General features: G+C 44.2%; 1 protein-coding gene across 1 annotated transcript in view; it reads left to right on the top strand.

The window, feature by feature from the left end:
* LOC126416910 (aminoacylase-1-like) overlaps positions 1-23272 on the top strand; it is a 67081-nt gene that overhangs the window by 39538 nt on the left and 4271 nt on the right. Inside the window, exons 6-7 of the mRNA XM_050084792.1 lie at positions 931-1160; positions 9088-9148. Coding sequence (XP_049940749.1) covers positions 931-1160; positions 9088-9148 — 291 coding nt within the window. The remainder of the gene's footprint in view (positions 1-930; positions 1161-9087; positions 9149-23272) is intronic.

Genomic DNA, 23272 nt, shown 5'->3' on the forward strand with positions numbered 1-23272 from the left:
CTTCACTTACGAAACATAAGCACATCTACGCGCTACAAACTTCTTTCTTCGCAAGTTTCATGTTCCTCGCACTAATTGTTGTGGAGCACAATTATTCTTCTTCTCTCACTAGTTGTCGATGTTTTACCTAAAGGTATGACTTAAAGTTGTAACTATTGTGTGTTCGCCGGCTGTGGTGGCCGTGCGGTTCTAGGCGCTGCAGTCTGGAACCAAGCGACCGCTACGGTCGCAGGTTCGAATCCTGCCTCGTGCATGGATGTGTTTGATGTCCTTAGGCTAGTTAGGTTTAAGTAGTTCTAAGTTCTAGGGGACTGATGACCTCAGATGTTAAGTCCCATAGTGCTCAGAGCCATTTGAAACATTTTTTTATTGTGTGTTCCCGTTATGTCCTAGCAAAAGAAATAAAGTGGAAACACTTTAGTTACGACTTCATATAGGTACATAACCATGTTGTACTATGGAACATGCTTTCAGATTTAGAAAAACATTAATTTTCTAAAGTGATTTTTGTAAATTCTAACTGACTAGTCTCTTAAACTTCAACATACTTTTCATCACTACTAAGTTGTGATCTGAGTCTGTATCTGCTCTTGGGTACGCAGGACATTCCAGTACCTGATTTCGGAAGCTAATCTAACTGAAATCTTTCCGTATAACCTTTTACAAGCATATCTCCTTTTCTTGTTATCCTTGAACAGAGTATTCGCTATTACTTGCTGAAATTTATTCCAGAACTCAATTAGTCTTTCTCCTCTCTGATTCCTAGTACCAAGCCCATATTCTTCCGTAATCCTTTCTTCTACTCCTTCCCCTACAACTATAAACATCGAATAATCTAAACATTTAGCATCGTACTTGTCAGTAGACGTGCAGCAGGGTGATGAGTATTTGAAGAGCACAACATCCCTGAGATAACTGTTTGATTACCAGGGAGGGTCTGCACTGAACGTAATCCCACCCGAGATGTCTGCAGTGTTCGACTTGCGCATCAATCCACTGATGGACTTCGACAAGCTGGAGGAGAAGATCTGGCAATGGTGCTCAGATGCTGGAGAAGGAGTTGAGCTCGAGTTTTTGGCAAAGCAAGATAAGGTACCAACCACTCTTATCGGCGCAGACAACAAGTGGTGGACAGCCTTCCAGAAAGCTACCGAAAAACTGTAAGTAAACATTAAATATGCGCTGGAAGTCTCGCGCCTACGGGTAATATTTTTAACTCATTACGCTAACGTAGGGCATTCTCTGTAGCACACATTTTCCTCCTACACCTAGCGGCAATGAAATCAGTAGCTCATTATCTGAAAATCAGAAGGCAGCTATGAAAAACATAACAAGATTACTTGCAAGCTGAAAGCTACGTTAAAAAAAATCAAAAAATAAAAAAAATTCTTCGTCATGCAGAGCAGTTGTCACATCAGAGTGCGCGCACACACACACACAAACACACACACACACACACCCACACACACACTGAAGATTTCTCTGCACATTGCTAAGCATGATGATGGAAATCTTGGTTCAATCTTTACGGAGCAGACGTAATATGTTGGACCGGTAATACCATTTCGACACAGGAAAATAACCGTTGATACACCGTCTTCGAATCGACCGTAACAGACTTACCGACGAGTAGCATTTTAGTATCAAATGATTAAAAAGTTAGCCGGCCGCGGTGGCCGAGCGGTTCTAGGCGCTTCAGACCGGAACCGCGCGACTGCTGTGGTCGCAAGTTCGAATCCTCCCTCGGGCATGGATGTGTGTGATGTCCTTAGGCTAGTTAGGTGTAAGTAGTTCTAAGTTATAGGAGCTGATGACCTCAGGTGTTAAGTCCCATAGTGTTCAGAGCCATTTGAACCATTTGATTAAGGACTTAACTCACGAAAAATTGGTACGGGATAAATTTTTCCCCCATTAGCGCTCTACGATTTGTATATAAAGAGAAAGCATCATGTATATAAAATACTGCAGACTTTAATACCATTCTTATTGTCATCTTCAGTCCGAAGGCTGGTTTGATGCTGCTATCCATGCTACTCAATCCTCTGGGAGCCTCTTCATCCCCGAAAAACCACTGCAACCCGCATGTTTCTGAATTTGTTTAGTGTATTCCGCTCTTGGTCTGCATCTTGAATATTCACATCCGGCAATTCCCTCCAATACGAAACTGGTGATCCCGTGATGTCTGAGAATGAGTGCTGTCAACCGATCCATTCTTTTGGTCAAGTTGTGCCACAAATATCTTGCCTCCCCAATTCTGTTTAGTACTTCCTCATTAGTTATGTGACTTACGCGTCTAATCTTCTGTATTCTTCTGTAGCACCACATTTCAAAAGCTTCTGTTCTCCCTTAACTAAACTGTTTATCGTCTACGTTTCACGTCCATACATGACTACACTCCAGACCAATACCTTCAGAAAAGACTTTCTAACACTTAAATCTATATTTGATGTTAACAAATTTCTCTTCTTTAGAAATGCTTTTCTTGCCATTGCCGGTGTACACTTTACGTCCTTTCTACTTTGCCCATCATCAGTTACTTTGCTGCCCAAATATCAAAACTCATCTGCTGCTTTAAGTGTCTCGTTTCCTAATCTGATCCCTTTGCATCAACTGATTTAGTTCGAATACATTCATTATCCCTGTTTTACTTCTGTTGATATTCACCTTATATACTCTTTCCAGTACACTGTCAATTCTGTTCAACTGGTCCCTGAAGTCTTTTGTTGTCTCCAACAAGATGGCAATGTCATCGGCAAACCTCAGAGTTTTTATTTCGCCTCCCTGAACTTTAATTCCTACTCCAAATTTTTCTTTAGATTCCTTTACTGGTTGTTCAGTACGTATTGAATAACATCGAGGGTAGGTTACAACCCTGTCTCACTCCTTTCCCTACAACTGCTTCCCTTTCATGCCCCTCGGCTCTTATAACTGCCGTATGGTTTCTGTACAAGTTGTAAATAACCTTTCGCTCCCTGTATTTTAGCCCTGCTACTTTCAGAATTTCAAAGATAGTACTCCAGTCAACATTGTCAAAAGCTTTTTCTGAATCTACAAAAGCTATAAATGTAGGTTTGCGTTTCCTTAACGTACCTTCCTACATTTCTCCGGAATACAAACTGATCTTCTCCGAGATCTACCTCTATCAGTTTTTTCTTTCTTCTGTAAGGAATTAGTTTTAGTATTTTGCAACCATGACTCATTAAACAGAGAGTTCAGTAATTTTCACACCTGTCAGCAACTGCTTTCTTTGGAATTAGAATTACTCCATTCCTCGGTGAGCCGGAGGGCATTTCGCCTGTCTGATGCATCTTGTACACCAGATGGAAAAGGCTGTCATTAGTTCTGGCGGAATATCGTCTAGTCCCGAGCACTGTTTCGACTTTAATGTTTTATAGCTTTTTCAAATTCTTCCTGCAGTATCGTATCTCCCATCCCACACTCACCTACGCCCACTGTCCTTTCTATAATATTGCTTTCAAGTTCATCGTCTTTGTATAGAAACTCTACATATTCCTCCACCTTTAGTCTTCTACTTCATTGCTTAGGGCTGGTTTACCGTCTCAGCTTTGTATATAGATACAGCTGCTTCTCTCTTCCCCAAAGGCCTCTTTAATTTTCCTGTAGGCTTTATCTATCTTTCCCCTAGTGAGATATTGTTCTGAATCCTTACAGTTGTCCTCTAGCCATTCCTGCTTAATGCTAGGAGAACTATTTTATGAAAGCTTAAGGAGACTAGGTGGGCACCACTGCTGCAAGTTCAATTCGGAGCACTCTCGACGGTTACCACGCTCACAGTCTACGGTTGTGTGTTGCATATAATGACGAACATTCAAAGATGTGACGTTGCAGCTGTCGATCCCGAAAGTAAATTGGCTGACAGCTTCCTGCAGGCGAATGAAGTTATTATGTTTGTATCTTCACTTTTGTATGTTTGATAACAGTATCCACAAAAACTTTTAGACGTGCAATGTATGTACGAGTATTCCCTTGCCAGGAAATTCCTACGTGTGAAACCAATAATTTTACTATCAAGACTATTTCAATCAGTTCATAAAAGCATTGAAAAGCTAATCGCGATTCGGCCGACTAGCCATTGTCAACAGCACGCAAACATTGCTTGCCGATGACTGAATCGAAACGTACCAGCGTGAGCCTCAACGAATTCCTGACTCCTAGCAAGAGTCCATTTGAATCATCGTCATACTAGACACTACCCTGCAGTACTAATTATTTTACACCACCTGTCTGAAAGCGCATTGAGGGGAAACTCCTTAGTGATGGCGGCTCATATCTCGACATGCCCCTCAATGATAACATACTATCTGACCAGAAGTATTGGAACGCCGACTAGTGGACAACAGTATGGGACGTGCGCAACCTTCACCCTGATGACTGCAGGAACTCCCGTGGAGAAAAATTCAGTGAGACGTCTGAACGTCAGCGGATCAGTGGCAGTCCATTATTCCCCAAGACCCGAAACCAGAGATGGTAGTGATGTTGGACGCTCCGATCTGGAGCGAAGTCGACTTTCTGTCTCATCCCAAATGTTCTCTTCTTGGTTCATTTAAGGAGCCTGTGTAGGCCACCACATGTCATGAATTTTATTGTAGACAAATGACACGCGCCACATATGGTGCTTTCTGACATTATGAGTGGTCGTAAAGATTCAAATAATCATCCATCGTTTCCGAACTGTTCATCTACTGTAGCGAGTACAGTGTGTCCCTATCCTTCGGGATTCAGCGTTTTCTTAAGTTCAGTAAGAGAACTGCACCCTAACCGTGACGAAAAATACTCCCGTACCGTAGCGTCAGCTCCTCCGTACTTCACTGATTGCGCTGCACATGATGGCGGGTAACCTTCTCCAGGCAATGGTCAAATCCAAACGGTTCCATTGGACTGTCACAGTATACAGTGTGATCTATCATTCCAAATCACTCGTCTAAGTCGACTGGCATCTCTCTCTGTACACAACACCGAACGGTGACCACAGATATATGTGGTTTTCCAATGAGATGCTCGACCATTTTACCCCCTTCTTATTAACTTCCTAAGCACAGTCTTTGTGCTAACTGTACTGCTGGACTCCTGGTAACAAAAAATGGTTCAAATGGCTCTGAGCGCTATGGGACTTAACATTTGAGATCATCAGTCCCCTAGGACTTAGAACTACTTAAACCTAACTGACCTTAGGACATCGCACACATCCATGCCCGAGGCAGGATTCGAACCTGCGAACGTAGTGGTCTGGCGCTTCCAGACTGAAGCGCCTAGAAACGCTCGGCCACAACGGCCGGCCTGCTGGTAACACTTTGCAACTCACGAGTTATTCTTCTTTCTGATTTTATGCAACTTTTTACAACCATCCCCCACAATGCTCGACGGGGAATTTCATTCGCTACACCACGACTGCCTGGTCTCGGTTCAGCTGTGATTCTACACCTACATCTACATACATACTCCGCAATCCACCTTACGGTGTGTGGCTGAGGGTACCTCGTACCACAACTAGAATCTTCTCTCCCTGTACCACTCCAAACACAACGAGGGAAAAATGACTGCCTATATGCCTCTGTACGAGCCCTAATCTCTGTTATCTTATCTTTGTAGTCTTTCCGAGAAATGTATGTTGGCGGCAGTAAAATTGTACTGCAGCCGGCCTCAAATGCTGGTTCTCTAAATTTCCTCAGTAGCGATTCACGAAAAGAATGCCTCCTTTCCTCTAGAGACTCCCACCCGAGTTCCTGAAGCATTTCCGTAACACTCGCGTGATGATCAGACCTACCAGTAACAAGTCTAGCAGCCCGCCTCTGAATTGCTTCTATGTCCTCCCTCAATCCGACCTGATAGGGATCCCAAACGCTCGAGTAGTACTCAAGAATAGGTCGTATTAGTGTTTTATAAGCGGTCTCCTTTACAGACGAACTACATCTTCCCACAATTCTACCATTGAACCAAGACGACTATCCGCCTTCCCCACAACTGCCATTACATGCTTGTCCCACTTCATATCGCTCTGCAATGTTACGCCCAAATATTTAATCGACGTGACTGTGTCAAGCGCTACACTACTATTGGAGTATTCAATCACTACAAGATTCTTTTTCCTATCCATCTGCATTAATTTACATTTATCTATATGTAGAGTTAGCTGCCATTCTTTACACCAGTCACAAATCCTGCCCATGTCATCTTGTATCCTCCAACAGTCACTCAACGACGACACCTTCCCGTACACCACAGTATCATCAGCAAACAGCCGCACATTGCTATCCACCCTATCCAAAAGATCATTTATGTAGATAGAAAACAACAGCAGACCTACCACACGTCCCTGGGGCACTCCAGATCATACCCTCACCTCCGATTAACACTCACCATCTAGGACAACGTACTGGGTTCTATTACTTAAGTACTCTTCGAGCCACTCACATACTTGGGAACCAATCCCATATTCTTGTACCTTAGTTAGGAGTCTGCAGTGGGGCACCGAGTCAAACGCTTTCCGGAAGTCAGGGAATATGGCATCCGTCTGATACCCTTCATCCATGTTTCGCAAGATATCATGTGAAAAAAGGTCAAGTTGCGTTTCGCAGGAGCGATGCTTTCTAAAGCCGTGCTGATGCATCGACAGCAGCTTCTCTGTCTCAAGAAAATTCATTAAATTCGAACTTCGTATTTCCAATCGACAATCGGACCAGTAACAATCGACGTGGGCAGCTTTAGATGGGTTGACATGATCCTGACTGATGTGTTACTGAAGCGAAATCCAAAGATTAATGCAGGTTCGAAGAAACCGAGATCTTCTTCTACCACACTGTTTCTCTGCTGACAATATAGCACTCCACGCCTCCTTTTGTATAGGTGGCATATAGAGGACAGTTCTAGATTATGTAAGGGTGTCCTGATAATTTTCAGAGAGTGTACGTCAAGAACAAAGGGTCAGATCTCGTCCAGTTGGCATTCCTGCCACGTACTACAGTAATAACAGTGCACTTGACGGTAACATCCATTCTTACAGAGAACGAATGCTAACTCTTTGGATTAATTTTGTTTGTGCAATTGCATACAACCACAAAAATGCAATAAATTCGATTAGGTTCATCAGCAACAGGGCGAAAAGTATTTAAACCGACAAACTCTGGGAGGTTGTAGGGGACATCAAAACAAATATTTTTCCTTGATGTCATTTTTTCCTATGAGGATTATTTAAACCGGTGGAGGCCGTATTACGATCTTTAGTTGTTAGAGGCCGTATTATGCTCTTCAGTTGTAGGCAACTACTGTCTACCAGTGTAGTAGTGCATTGTTTCTGCTTACTAATGGAGCGATACACCTGGATTGAGTACAATGATATGGTTGGTGCGTACCACGTAGCGCACCACAACGGACGAGCTGCACAGCGGGTTTATCAACAACAACATCCTAATCACCGTATTCCACATTATACGACCGTTGCTGCTGTGTACCAACGTCTGCGTGAGACCGGGTCATTTAGTAGATTACCTGGACAGGGACGCCGTCACACGGTAAGAACGCTGCAGTTTGAGGAAGCTGTCTTGCAGCATGTGGAGCGCGATCCTTCAATCAGCACTTGTGCAATTGCACTTAACATGAGGATGAATCAGACGAATGTTAGATCAGTCCTTCGAGAGCAGTTGTTACGTCCATTTCATTTACAGCGTATCCACAACATGAAACCAGTTGATTATCCACCCAGAGCACAGTTTTCGCAGTGGTACCTGGAACAGTGTGAAATGCATCCTACATTTCGATCCTCTGTGTTGTTTACCGATGAAGCAACGTTCGGGCGTGATGGAATCTTCAACATGCATAATTCGTATGTTTGGAGTGAGGATAACCCACATGCCACAGTTACTAGAGCTCATAAAGTGCGGTTCTTCGTTAATGTGTGGGTCGGTGTTGTTGGGGGTTGTTTAATTGGGCCGTATCTGCTACATAGGCCATTGAGTGGCAGGCACTATTACAATTTTCTCGCCAGAGTATTGCCAGAATTGCTGGAAGACGTCCCGGTCCCTACAAGACAATGCATGTGGTTCCAACATGACGGGGCGCCGGCACATTTCAGTCGTCGTTTGCGTCGATTGCTGGACCGACGGTTCCCAGAAACGAGGGTTGGCAGGGGTGGTCCTGTACCATGGCCTGCTCTATCCCCAGATATGGTCCCCTCTGGATTTTTTTTGTGCGGTGAGAGATGTGCAACCTTGTTTACGCAACTCCTGTTGCATCAGAAGAGGATCTGGTTGCCCAGATAGTAGTAGCTGCAGGAACAATTCAGGATACTCCTGGGGTTTTTGCCCGTGTCAGTCAGAACATGATCCGACGGTGTAACCTTTGTTTATGTGTCAATAGAAGCATTTTTGAAAACCTACTGTAATTGAAATTGGGTTGTGTTAATGTGTTGTCTCTTGGTCATAAAAAAAATTGTAAAAGTGTTTGTTGGTTTAATTAACTGGCCACCAGAGAAATCTTCCTCTACCGGTTTAAATAATCCTCATAGGAAAAAACGACATTAGGGAAAAATATTTGTTTTGATGCCCCCTACAACCTCCCAGAGTTTGTCGGTTTAAATACCTTTCACCCTGTATAACAACAGAAGCCAATATTGTGAATGTGCCAAAATCATTTATTTGGGATCACTGCCTTAGGGCTTGCCTCTATTATTTTTCTGTAGTATTTAATTTATTTTTATTATACAATCACTACAAGTTCATTGCTACAGCGTGAATTTCAGCTACCGGAGTCGCTATTTTGAGTTCGAAAAATGTAAACTACTTTAGATCGAAAAGATTACTTTCACTGTCTTAATCCTTCCATGTGTAATGGATATCACGTATCGTTGTTTGCCGGCCGAAGTGGCCGTGCGGTTAAAGGCGCTGCAGTCTGGAACCGCAAGACCTCTACGGTCGCAGGTTCGAATCCTGCCTCGGGCATGGATGTTTGTGATGTCCTTAGGTTAGTTAGGTTTAACTAGTTCTAAGTTCTAGGGGACTAATGACCTCAGCAGTTGAGTCCCATAGTGCTCAGAGCCATTTGAACCATTTTTGAATGTATCGTTGTTTACAGGGAAATGAAGATAAAGCCATTGATTCTTCCAGCAACCTCTGACGCCCGCTTCATAAGGAGGGTAAGCAGCATTCCTGCAATTATGCTCAACAATCTTTTCAATAAATTCATTCTGTAAACCATCGTTCCTGTCATATGACGGCTTTAATCTGCTCCACTTCTGTTATAATCGGTGGCTTCACCGTTCTAATAACATTATGTAAGATTATAATGAGGACTGAAAGAATCAGTTGCGAACGGCCTTGCCGCAGTGGTAACACCGGTTCCAGTCAGATCACCGAAGTTAAGCGCTGTCGGGCTGGGTTAGCACTTGGATGAGTGACCATCCGGTCTGTCCAGCGCTGTTGGCAAGCGGGATGCACTCAGCCCTTGTGAGGCAAACTTAGGAGCTACTTGACTGAGAAGTAGCGGCTGCGGTCTCGAACTGCTGCGGTCTCGAAAACTGAGGACGGCCGGGAGAGCAGTGTGCTGACCACATGCCCCTCCATATCCGCATCCAGTGACGCCTATGGGCTGAGGATGACGCGGCGGCCGGTCGGTATCGTTGGGACTGCATGGCCTGTTCGGACGGAGTTTAGCTTTAGTTTTAGAAAGAATCGATTAGCTTCCGTCATTGTGGTAAGTTACGCCCTTCGTGAAATTGGCCGCAGTATTAGTGAAGACACTAGAATTATTGCTAAGCTTGTTAAGACTCGCACTAACGTACTGAACCAAATTTATTTTCTTTTGTATTTCATACGCTTAAACATTTTCAGTCCACGCTAGTATTTTGCGTAATGTACATTCCCAAAATGTTATTCTGCACTCAGTGTAACGACAACTTTGAATTCCAATATAATCTCTTCAGTTGCTGTTTTTCACTTTAACGTCAACAGCGGTTCTGAGCTCCATGATTCGTATATTAGGAGGAAATGTTCAACACACACACGCAGATATACCGGGTGATCAAAAAGTCAGTATAAATTTGAAAACTTAAAAAACCACGGAATAATGTAGATATAGAGGTAAAAATTGACACACATGCTTAGAATGACATGGGGTTTTATTAGGAAAAAAAAGTTCAAAAAATTTCCGACAGATGGCGCTGGACAGCAAAACTGCTACCGTGACGGGTGAGAGGTACGTCGATTTTTTACAGCCTCGCATCATCCCCAGCCTGGCTGATAAACACCTCCTGGAACATACGATGTTCATGGAGGATGGCGCTTCACCCCATATTGCTAGACGCGTGAAAGACCTCTTGAGTGCGTCGTTTGGTGATGATCGTGTGGTCAGCGGCCACTTCCGTCATACTTGTCCTCCCAGGTCCCCAGACCTCAGTCCATGCGATTATTGGCTTTGGGGTTACCTGAAGTCGCAAGTGTATCGTGATCGATCGACATCTTCTAGGGATGCTGAAAGACAACATCTGACGCCAGTGCCTCACCATAACTCCGGACGTGCTTTACAGTGCTGTTCACAACATTATTCCTCGACTACAGCTATTGTTGAGGAATGATGGTGGACACATTGAGCATTTCCTGTATAGAACATCCCCTTTGCTTTGTCTTACTTTGTTATGGTAATTATTGCTATTCTGATCAGATGAAGCGCCATCTGTTGGATTTTTTTTGAACGTTTGTATTTTTTTGGTTCTAATTAAACCCCATGTCATTCCAAGCATGTGTGTCAATTTGTACCTCTCTCTCTACATTATTCCCTGATTTATTCAGTTTTCAAATTTATACTGACTTTTTGATCACCCAGTATATGAAGCATCTAGAAGGCACTGCCGGATGTCAATGTATCTTCGTACATGCACACACCATCATTGCGTATGAAAATCGTTTGAGTTACAGTTCTGTGTTAAGTCAGAACGGTCACCAGAGTTCACTGGTGTTTTGGACAGTGTGGTGTCACCGCCAGACACGACACTTGCTAGGTGGTAGCCTTTAAATCGGGCGCGGTCCATTAGTATACGTCGGACCCGCGTGTCGCCACTATCAGTGATTGCAGATCGAGCGCCGCCACACGGCAGGTCTAGTCTAGAGAGACTACCTAGCACTCGCCTCAGTTGTACAGCCGACTTTGCTAGCGATGGTTCACTGTCTACATACGCTCTTATTTGCAGGGACGACAGTTTAGCATAGCCTTCAGCTACGTTATTTGCTACGATCTTGCAAGGCGCCATATTCAGTTACTATGTCTTCTGAACAGATAATATTGTGAATCATGTACCGTCAAGAGAGACGTTCATCATTAATGGATTGAAGTATCAAACTAATTAAGTCCACTTTCTGAATTCTAATTCTTTGTCATGTTCCAGACCTCACGTCAGTATAGTTCTTCCCTCCTCACTCCAGCCTGCGTGAGCTAAAACTCGTGCATTTCGGCTTCCCCTAGTAACACGGTGTTGGCTCTTCTGCCAACAAAACAGACAGTATCTTCACACGTCACAGATAGCGTTACCAGGTGCTGACAGGGTTTGATAGCGGTCTCGTCGTTGGTCTCCATCCGGCTGGCTGATCGACTCGTGCAATATCCAGATTTGTGGTGCATTCCGATATGACAGTGGTCCGATATTCCCCATGGCACCGTAAGTACACACACTCCACTACGTTACGGTCGACCGCGTCTGGCCACCACAGGGGAGCATCGCCGTACTGTGCTCCAAGCACACTGCAATTCCTTCATATCTGCTCCAGCCATTTGAGAACAAGCAATGGACTCGCTGCAACACTCCGTGTCAAACAGCACCATTGCTTGAAAGCTAACGGCAGCCGGACTACGGAATAACGGGAATGACCATCACACGCATTTTTTTTTTTTCTCTCCACTCATCTGACTGATTTGATGAGGCCGCATGAGTTCTTCTCCCGCGCCAACCTTTTCATTTGAGAGTAGCAATTGCAACCTACCTCTTCAATTATTTGCTGGAAGTATTTCAATCTCTGTCTTCCTCTACAGTGTTTATCCCCTACAGCTCCCTCTATCATCGTGGGAGTTATTCCCTGATATCTTAACACATGTCCTTATCGTCCCGACCCTTCTTAATATCAGTTTTCCATATATTCTTTTCCTTACGATTCTGCGGAGAACCTCCTCATTCCTTACCTCATCAGTTCACCTAGTGTTCTACATTCTTTTGTAGCACCACATTTCAAATGCTTCGATTCTCTTCTGTTCCGTTTTTCTGACAGTCCATGTCTCAGTACCAAATAATGTAGTGTTCCAAACGTACAGTCTCAGAAATTTCTTATAAAAATTGAGGCCTACGATTCATACTGGTAGACTTTTATTGCCCAGGAATCGCATTTTTCCCTGTGCTCTTCTGCTTTTAATGTCCTTGCTCCCACCATCATGGGCTATTTTGCTGCCTAGGTAACGCAGTTCCGTAAATTCATGTACTTCGTGATCCCCAATTTTGATGTTAAGTTTTTCTCTCATCTTATTTCTGGTACTTCTAATAATTTACGTATATCTTTGGTTCACTTTCAATACACATTATGCACGTATCAAACTGTTCATTGCATACAACAGATCCTGCAGCTCATCTTATCTTTCACTAAAGATGGCAATGTGATTACATTTTCACGCAATTTGGGTTCATAGATAGTGAGAAATCAGTAACCAGAACAACCACCTCTGGCCGTAATAACGGCCTTGATACGCCTGGCCATTGAGACAAACAGAGCTTGGATGGCGTGTACAGGTACAGCTGCCCATGCAGCTTCAACACCATACCACAATTCATCAAGAGTAGTGACTGGCGTATTGTGACGAGCCAGTTGCTTGGCCACCTTTGACCAGACGTTTTCAATTGGTGAGAGATCTGGAGAATGTGCTGGCCAGGGCAGCAGTCGAACATTTTCTGTATCCAGAAAGGCCCGTACAGGACCTGCAACATGCGATCGTGCATTATCCTGCTGAAATGTAGGGTTTCGCAGGGATCGAATGAAGGGTAGAGCCACGGGTCGTAACACATCTGAAATGTAAGTGCGAAGACGAGGTGACCGAGGCGTGTAACCAATGGCACCCCATAACATCACGCCGGGTGATAAGCCAGTATGGCGATGACGAGTACACTCTTACAATGTGCGTTAACCGCGATGTCGCCAGACACGGATGAGACCATCATGATGCTGTAAACAGAACCTGGATTCATCCGAAACAATGACGTTTTGCCATTCGTGCAGCCAGGTTCCTCATTGAGCACACCATCGCCGGTGCTCCTGTCTGTGATGCAGCGTCAAGGGTAACCGCAGACATGGTCTCCGGGCTGATAGCCCATGTTGCTGCAAACGTCGTCGATCTGTTCGTGCAGATGGTTGTTGTCTTTCAAACGTCCCCATCTATTGACTCAGGGATCGAGTTGTGGCTGCACGATCCATTACAGCCATGCGGATAAGATGCCTGTCATCTCGACTGTTAGTGATATGAGGCCGCTGGCGTTCCGTATTACCCTCCTCAAGCCGCCGATTCCATATTCTGCCAACAGTCATTGGATCTCGATCAACGTGAGCAGCAATGTTGCGATACGATAAATTGCAATCGCGATAGGCTACAATCCCACCTCTGTCAAAGTCGGAAACTTGATGATACGCATTTCTCCTCCTTACACGAAGCATCACAACAACGTTTCACCAGGCAACGCCGGTCAACTGCTGTTTGTGTATGAGAAATCGTTTGGAAACTTTCCCCATGGCAGCACGTTGTAGGTGTCGCCACCGCCGTCAACCTTGCGTGAATGCTCTGAAACGCTAATCATTTGCATATCACTGCATCTTCTTCCTTTCTGTTAAATTTCGTGTCTGTAGCACGTCAACTTCGTGGTGTAGCAATTTTGATGGCCAGTAGTGTAAATTGCACAATAGGATCTAAAGACCACATCCCTGTCTTACACCATTTTTAATCCAAGCAATTAGTTCCTGGTCTTCCAGTCGTGTAAATATTGAATACTACCTGTCTTTCCTTATAGTTTACCGATATTTTCCCTGGAATTTCGAAAACCTTGCACCATTTTACGTTTTTTCCGAAGCCGACAAAACCTATGAACGTGTCTTGATTTTTCTTCAGTGTTGCTTCCATTATTAAGCGAAATGTTAGAATTGGCTCCCTGGCACCTTTACCTTTCCTAAAGCCAAACTGATCATCATCCAACGGACCCACAATTATCCTCTCCATCCTTCTGTATACTACTCTTGTCAGAAATTGTGGATACGTGAGCTGTTAAGCTGACTATGCGATAATTCTAACACTTGTCGACTCTTGCTGTTTTCGAACCTGAGTGGACAATCTTTTACCGAAAGTCAGATGGCATATCGCCAGACTCTTACATTCAACATACCAATATTAATCGTCGTTTTGTTGCCACTTCCCCCATCGTTTTTGGAAATTCTGACGGAATGTTGTCCACCCCTTCTACCTTTTTCTACCTCAAGTCTTCCAAAACTCTTATAAATTCTGATTCTAATAATGGATCTCCTATTTCTTCCGCGTCAACTCCTTTTCCTTCTTCCATAACGTCTTCAGACAAGTTCTGCCTCTCACAGAGACCTGTAATGTACTCTTTCCACCTATCTGCTCTCTCCTTTGCAGTAACGGTGGAATCCTATTGATTCTTAATGTTACCGTCCTTGCTTTTAATTTCACCAAAGACATGCAGCTACTTTGCCGTAGCTTTCCCGAACTTAATGTTTATTTCATTCCTAACTGGCTTGTATTTCCATGTTCCTGAATTTCCCTGAACATTTTCGTACTTTCTTCTTTCGTAGATCAACTGAAGTACAGGGTGTATAAAAAAGAATCGTCCGATTTGGCACGTCCGTATTTCTGAAACTAATAAATATATACAATGATTTTTGTTTTTTGATGAACGGGAAACTCAAAAAAAATTTTTCATACCTTTTCATAGAATTTCAATGTGATCCCTTGAGATCCACGTCATATGTCAACTAGGTATTCAATTTTTTCCCACACTGCAGTGAGCATTTCTTGAGTTACAGCTTCCACAGCTGCTGTTATGCGATGTCTCAGTTCATTCATTGTTGTTGGTAACGGACGCACATAAAGAGAGCCTTTTGTAAGCCCCCGCAAGAAATAATCACATACATTCAGGTCCGGTGACCTTTGAGGCCAGTAATGTAAGTCTGAATCATTTGGTCTACGAGGTGCATTAAAGTTCTAAGGCCTCTGATTTTTTTTCTTCAGACTGGAAAGAGATAGAAACATGCATATTGTTTTAAAATGAGACCGCGTTCATTGTCAATACGTCCCAGAGATGGCAGCATCGTATGGCAGATTGGAATTTTACCGCCAGCGGCGAGAATGAGAACTGTTTTAAATACTTAAAATGGCGACGTTTTCCTTACTTGAACAGCGTGCAATCATTCGTTTTCTGAATTTGCGTGGTGTGAAACCAATTGAAATTCATCGACAGTTGAAGGAGATATGTGGTGATGGAGTTATGGATGTGTCGAAAGTGCGTTCGTGGGTGCGATAGTTTAATGAAGGCAGAACATCATGTGACAACAAACCGAAACAACCTCGGGCTCGCACAAGCCGGTCTGACGACATGATCGAGAAAGTGGAGAGAATTGTTTTGGGGGATCGCCGAATGACTGTTGAACAGATCGCCTCCAGAGTTGACATTTCTGTGGGTTCTGTGCACACAATCTTGCATGACGACCTGAAAATACGAAAAGTGTCATCCAGGTGGGTGCCACGAATGCTGACGGACGACCACATGGCTGCCCGTGTGGCATGTTGCTAAGCAATGTTGACGCGCAACAACAGCATGAATGGGACTTTCTTTTCGCCGGTTGTGTCAGTGGATGAGACGTGGATGCCATTTTTCAATCCAGAAACAAAGCGCCAGTCAGCTCAACGGAAGCACACAGATTCACCGCCACCAAAAAAAGTCGGGTAACAGCCAGTGCTGAAAAAATTATGGTGTCCATGTTCTGGGACAGAGAGGGCGTAATACTTACCCATTGCGTTCCAAAGGGCACTACGGTAACAGGTGCATCCTACGAAGATGTTTTGAAGAACAAATTCCTTCCTGCACTGCAACAAAAACGTCCGGGATGGGCTGCGTGTGTGCTGTTTCACCAAGACAACGCACCCGCACATCGAGCTAACGTTACGCAACAGTTTCTTCGTGATAACAACTTTGAAGTGATTCCTCATGCTCCCTACTCACCTGACCTGGCTCCTAGTGACTTTTGGCTTTTTCCAACAATGAAAGACACTCTCCGTGGCCGCACATTCACCAGCCGTGCTGCTATTGCCTCAGCGATTTTCCAGTGGTCAAAACAGACTCCTAAAGAAGCCTTCGCCGCTGCCATCATGGCGTCAGCGTTGTGAAAAATATGTACGTCTGCAGGGCGATTACGTCGAGAAGTATCGCCAGTTTCATCGATTTCGGGTGAGTAGTTAATCAGAAAAAAAATTGAAGGCCTTAGAACATGAATGCACCTCGTAGTGCAACCCATCCATCGTTCAGTAAATCCCTCGATTTAAAACTTCTCGCACTTCCAGATGCCAGTATGGCGGTGCCCCATCCTTTTGGTAAATGAAGTCGTTCGAATCAGTCTCCAATTGTGTGAAAAGAAAGTTCTCAAGCATATCGAGATATGTACGTCCTGTAACAGTGTTCTCGGCAAAGAAAAATGGACCATACACCTTTACCTGTGAAACTGCACGAAACACATTAAATGTTGGAGGGTCCCTCTCATGTTGTACAACTTCATGTGGTTTTGCCGTAACCCATATTCTCACATTATGACGGTTCCCTTTTCCATTTAAATGGAATGTTGCCTCGTTACTAAGCACGAAGCGTGGAAGAATGCTGTCACCCTCTATCTTTCCGAGAACGAAATTACAGAACTCCACACGTTGTTGTTTGTCACCTTCGCAAAGAGCTTCCAGTTCCTGAATTTTCTGTGGTTTCATGTGTAAACATCGACTCAACTCACGCCAGACGGACATCGGCGGCCTGTTGAGCTGTCCAGCTGCACGGCGAACGGGTTTCTGCAGACTCCTTGTGAAACTATGGCGGATGCGTTCGACATCTGTGTCAGACACTCGCAGACGGCCCGGCGATATACACTACAGGCCATTAAAATTTCTACACCACGAAGACCACGTGCTACAGAGGCTAAATTTAACCGACAGGAAGAAGATGCTGTGATGTCCAAATGATTAGCTTTTCGGAGTATTCACACAAGGTTGGCGCCGGTGGCGACACCTACAACGTGCTGACATGAGGAAAGTTTCCAAACGATTTCTCATACACAAACAGCAGTTGACCGGCGTTGTCTGGTGAAATGTTGCTGTGATGCCTCGTGCAAGAAGGAGAAATGCGTACCATCACGTTTCCGAATTGGATAAAGATCGGATTATAGCCTATCGCGGTTGCGGTTTATCGTATCGCGACATTGCTGCTCGCGTTGGTCGAGATACGGAATCGGTGGGTTCAGGAGGGTAATACGCAACGCCGTACTGGATCCCAACGGCCTCGAATCACTAGCTGTCGAGATGACAGGCATCTTATCCGCATGGCTATAACGGATCGTGCAGCCACGTCTCCATCCCTGGGTCAACAGATGTGGACGTTTGCAAGACAACAACCATATGCACAGTTCGACGACGTTTGCAGCAGCATGGACTATCAGCTTGGAGACCGTGGCTGTGGTTACCCTTGACGCTGCATCACAGACAGGAGCGCCTGCGATGGTGTACTCAACGACGAACATGGGTGCACGATTGGCAAAACGTCATTGTTTCGGATGAATCCAGGTTCTGTTTACAGCATCATGATGGTCGCAATCGTGTTTGGCGACATAGCGGTGAACGCACATTGGAAGCGTGTACTCGTTATCGCCGTAGTGGCGTATCACCCGGCGTGATGGTATGGGGTGCCATTGGTTACACGTCTCGGTCACCTCTTGTTCGCACTGACGGCTCTTTGAACAGTGGTCGTTACATTTCAGATGTGTTACGACCCGTGACTCTACCCTTCATTCGGTCCCTGCGAAACCCTACATTTCAGCAGGATAATGCACGATCGCATGTTGCAGGTTCTGTACGGGCCTTTCTGGATACAGAAAATGTTCGACCGCTGCCCTGGCCAGCCACATTCTCCAGATCTCTCACCAACTGAAAACGTCTGGTCAATAGTGGCCGAGCAACTGGCTCGTCACAATACGCCAATCACTACTCTTGATGAACTGTGGTGTCGTGTTGAAGCTGCATGGGCAGCTGTACCTGTACACTCCATCCAAGCTCTGTTTGACTCAATGCCCAGTTGTATAAAGGCCGTTATTACGGCCAGAGGTAGTTGTTCTGGGTACTATATTTCTCAGGATCTATGCACCCAAATTGCGTGAAAATGTAATCACATGTCAGTTCTAGTAAAATATATTTGTTCAACGCATACCCGTTTTTTATCTGCATTTTTTCTTGGTGTAGCAATTTTAATGACCAGTAGTGTACCTTTACCCAGACAAACTAATTCTCCGAATTGTTCATTCCATCGTCTAATGCTCTGTGCTGTAGGAGGATGCACACCATACCTAGTACGAAAGTCACACTGAACAGTTATTACTGACCCGCACTGCGCAAAACGTGGAACACGAAACGCTTTACATATTTCTTGAGACAGTCACTGTCAAAAAATTGTCAAAATGCCTCCAAATGTCTTCTGTTGTCCCGACAACATTTTTACTACAACTGAAGTTGCCGCACATTGCTGCTACCAGCGGGAATGATGTAAAACTCGGGAGTTTCCTCTTTCCAACAGTACGTTGTTCACGCACATACCTCAAATACATATTAGTTATGATATTTTAAAGATAGGATTGTTCTTTTTGTTAAATCCTGTATTTCATCTGTTACCCATTGCTTCTTCGCACTTACCATAGTTGCACTTGTGTTGTCATTTTCAATGTCTGTGATTACTCTTTTTAGAGATTTTCATTCCAACTCAACTGAAATGCCTGCTGAACTACTCATTGTGGCAATGGTTATAGCCTCATAGAACATTAAGTGTATCTCTTCAGTCCTTAGCCGTTTTTCCGTATCCCACTTCATTGCGCATTGATTCTTCTTTTGGAAATTTGTGGTAAGGTCTTATGGGACCAAACCGCTGAGGTCATCGGTCCCTAAGCTTACGAACGACTTAATCTAACTTAAACTAACTTACGCTAAGGACAACACACACACCCATGCCCAAGGGAAGGGGATTCGGACTTCTGAAGGGGGGGGGGCGGACCGTGACAAGACGCCCATAGACCGCGCGGCTACCCCGCGCGGGGCGATTGTTCTTGACTAGTCTATTAAATTTCAGCTTACTCAAAATCATTACTAAATTGTGAGCTGTTTCTATATCTACCCCTGGGTACGCCTTACAATCGCACATCTGATTTCGGGATCTCTACCTAACCACGATAGAATCTTCCCCTATCTCCCAGCCTTCACCACACGCTCATTTCATTTTCGAGTGATCGATCTCTTCTTGTGATTCTTCAACAGAGGATTCCAACTGATATACTCCCTTGCATAGTCTGGAGATAACACCACAATACAAATGGATGCGTTTACAGTACTACCGTCACCAGGGAGGAGGGACAACTGATGACCGGCTTTGCACTGTGTTCATCAATGAGCTGCTGTTCTGTTCCACTCCGGATGACCTTATTCGGCGAACATGGTGGCGTCCTCCGTAGAGTTCCCATTTCTCCAGCGATTTGGAGAGGCATGCTTTTGGGAGCCACTGAGTATGGCTTCATATCGTTAGTGGTAGTGATTGAGGGAATTCTGACGCCAGAGGCTCTGGACATCGTACATCCTCGTATGTTCCCATATGCAGTTGTGCGCCACCTGGCCTCAGCAGGAGATAAAAATATTTTGTTACGCTTCCCAACCGAATAAATGCGTGCATGTAGACCAGAGAGGGTGAAACATGCTACCAATTTCTTTTCAAATTTGACTCGATTTTATAGTCACTGAACAAACATCATATACCCTTTGAGCATGTGAAGTTTCATTTCGTTTCCTCCTTCCTTTTGAATACTTTTTTACTGTTTGTCAATACGAATCTCTTATCGTAAAGCTATAATTTTGAGTCAGTCTTCTTCTTATATTATCTGAAAATAATAATTGAGAGATTGAACAGGTTACGTTGTGAAATGTTCTAGTGACTGTATCAGTAACAGAATAAAAAGAAAGAGATCAATCCTCTCCTTTTTAATTACCAACGACATTACAAAACTTCTCTTCCTTTCAGCATTAATAAGAAGAACGATTACGATATCCCTTGTTGGATTACCACTCTTCCAGATCATCAGACATTTAATGTCTACTTCTGAAGAAGGTTTTGTTTTTGAGTCTTCTATTCATTGCGATGTTCAGCTTTATGGATCCACGTACATTCTTCGCTGTCCAGTAATGCCATCTATCCTCCTTCCATTAGGACGTTTGAGTGCGATTAAAATTTCGTCTGTTTGACCTTACAGTCTGGCGTCCCTTCGCTAGGTGCTTCTGTCTATTAGCAAAGGATAGGCACATATGCTGTTCTAGACTCCTGGACTACGTACGCTCGCTGTATGGCGGGGAACTAGTTGATTGGTTTTCTCAAACTCTCAATTAGAGTGAACTGTATGCACAACGGACAGTGCCTGCCGAATGTTGGGTTCTTAAATTGCTAGATTGCATTACAGGTTTCATATTTTCCGATTACATAAGGTATTCACCGAGTACGATTAATTTGGAAGTAACGCTGCGAGAACCTAGGAATTAACAAAGTCCAGAGGAGCGCTTGGTAGGACTAAGTCGCAACGCTGACACAAATTCGGAAGCTATTTGGAACTCACGAAATCTGAGGGACGGTTGAAAACCAACCTAGATGTCAGAGACGAATCGGAGTTCTTTTGGGCAGCGATACTGTTAGACAACGTTATACGAGGGCAGTTCAATAAGTAATGCAACACATTTTTTTTCTCGGCCAATTTTGGTTGAAAAAACCGGAAATTTCTTGTGGAATATTTTCAAACATTCCCGCTCCGTCTCGTATAGTTTCATTGACTTCCGGCAGGTGGCAGCGCTGTACGGAGCTGTTAAAATGGCGTCTGTAACGGATGTGCGTTGCAAACAACGGGCAGTGATCGAGTTTCTTTTGGCGGAAAACCAGGGCATCTCAGATATTCATAGGCGCTTGCAGAATGTCTACGGTGATCTGGCAGTGGACAAAAGCACGGTGAGTCGTTGGGCAAAGCGTGTGTCATCATCGCCGCAAGGTCAAGCAAGACTGTCTGATCTCCCGCATGCGGGCTGGCCGTGCACAGCTGTGACTCCTGCAATGGCGGAGCGTGTGAACACACTCGTTCGAGATGATCGAGGGATCACCATCAAACAACTCAGTGCTCAACTTGACATCTCTGTTGGTAGTGCTGTCACAATTGTTCACCAGTTCGGATATTCAAACGGTTGTTCCCGCAGGGTCCCTCGTTGTCTAACCGAACACCATAAAGAGCAAAGGAGAACCATCTGTGCGGAATTGCTTGCTCATCATGTGGCTGAGGGTGACAATTTCTTGTCAAAGATTGTTACAGGCGATGAAACATGGGTTCATCACTTCGAACCTGAAACAAAACGGCAATCAATGGAGTGGCGCCACACCCACTCCCCTACCAAGAAAAAGTTTAAAGCCATACCCTCAGCCGGTAAAGTCATGGTTACAGTCTTCTGGGACGCTGAAGGGGTTATTCTGTTCGATGTCCTTCCCCATGGTCAAACGATCAACTCTGAAGTGTATTGTGCCACTGTTCAGAAATTGAAGAAACAACTTCAGCGTGTTCGTAGGCACAAAAATCTGAACGAACTTCTCCTTCTTCATGACAACGCAAGACCTCACACATGTCTTCGCACCCGAAAGGAGCTCACAAAACTTCAGTGGACTGTTCTTCCTCATGCACCCTACAGCCCCGATCTCGCACCGTCGGATTTCCATATGTCTGGCCCAATGAAGGACGCAATCCGTGGGAGGCACTACGCGGATGATGACGAAGTTATTGATGCAGTACGACGTTGGCTCCGACATCGACCAGTGGAATGGTACCGTGCAGGCATACAGGCCCTCATTTCAAGGTGGCGTAAGGCCGTAGCATTGAATGGAGATTACGTTGAAAAAAAGTGTTGTGTAGCTAAAAGATTGGGGAATAACCTGGTGTATTTCAATGCTGAATAAAACAACCCCTATTTCAGAAAAAAAATGTGTTGCATTACTTATTGAACTGCCCTCGTACATTACTGAGGTAGAACGTTAGCAACTACCTAAAAAGTTATTCTCCATTTACAAATGTTCACAAGTGCTTTTCCCCTTCGTGAACTCGATTCATAGTCAGGGGTCTCGTATTAGATCGCGGAAATGATGCATAGCTGGAGTTGGAAGGATGAAATTAATATATTTTTGTTTCCTGTTGCATAGCTGGAGTTGGAAGGACAAAATTAATATGTGTTTGTTTCCTTGGAAGCTTTATGTATTTTTGTGTGACTCTTAACCTACATAGTTGTGAACTGATACCCTTTTCTGGAGCAAATTTCTGTGCAGATTGCAGGAGATCAACAGGTACAGTGCGTTGTATTTTAGCAGTGTACAGTTTCCAATCCAAGTTACCGAGCCTTGAAATTTATGTTGCTACAGAGCTCATTTTACTGGTGGAGGAGTTGGTACAAATTGAAATCTTTTTACTGATCAAAGCGATGATGACCACCTGTATTAAGCTCCGTTTACGGTGGCAACAATGGCCAGAATCGAACCGGATGTGTCGATGGAAATTTTTTTATCAGTACCTGTAATGCGTCACTTAATCTGTGACAGTCATTGGGCATTGTTACGCGCACGTGAATTTTGGCAGCGTTCGAGTGTGAAACTTTGAGAAAAACAAAGGCGTCACAAATAAAAAGCCCAAAAAAAGGTCTCCTGCTGGTCAAAAGCCTTCTCTGAACTTAGTATTGGATTGTTGTTTTCATTTGTAATTGCCCATGTTTATGTTGTCATCTATCCACCTTTTATTAGGTCATCAACTCTCTTGGAATCTAGAAAACACTGTTGATCTTTCATGTTTTCTGGTGTCATCTGCCCACCTTTGATTAGAACGTTTACTCTGTTCTATGTCCTCGAATTTAGAAAACAACTGCCTTTCTC

Source organism: Schistocerca serialis, chromosome 8, assembly GCF_023864345.2.
Source record: "Schistocerca serialis cubense isolate TAMUIC-IGC-003099 chromosome 8, iqSchSeri2.2, whole genome shotgun sequence".
Taxonomy (NCBI): Eukaryota; Metazoa; Arthropoda; class Insecta; order Orthoptera; family Acrididae; genus Schistocerca; species Schistocerca serialis.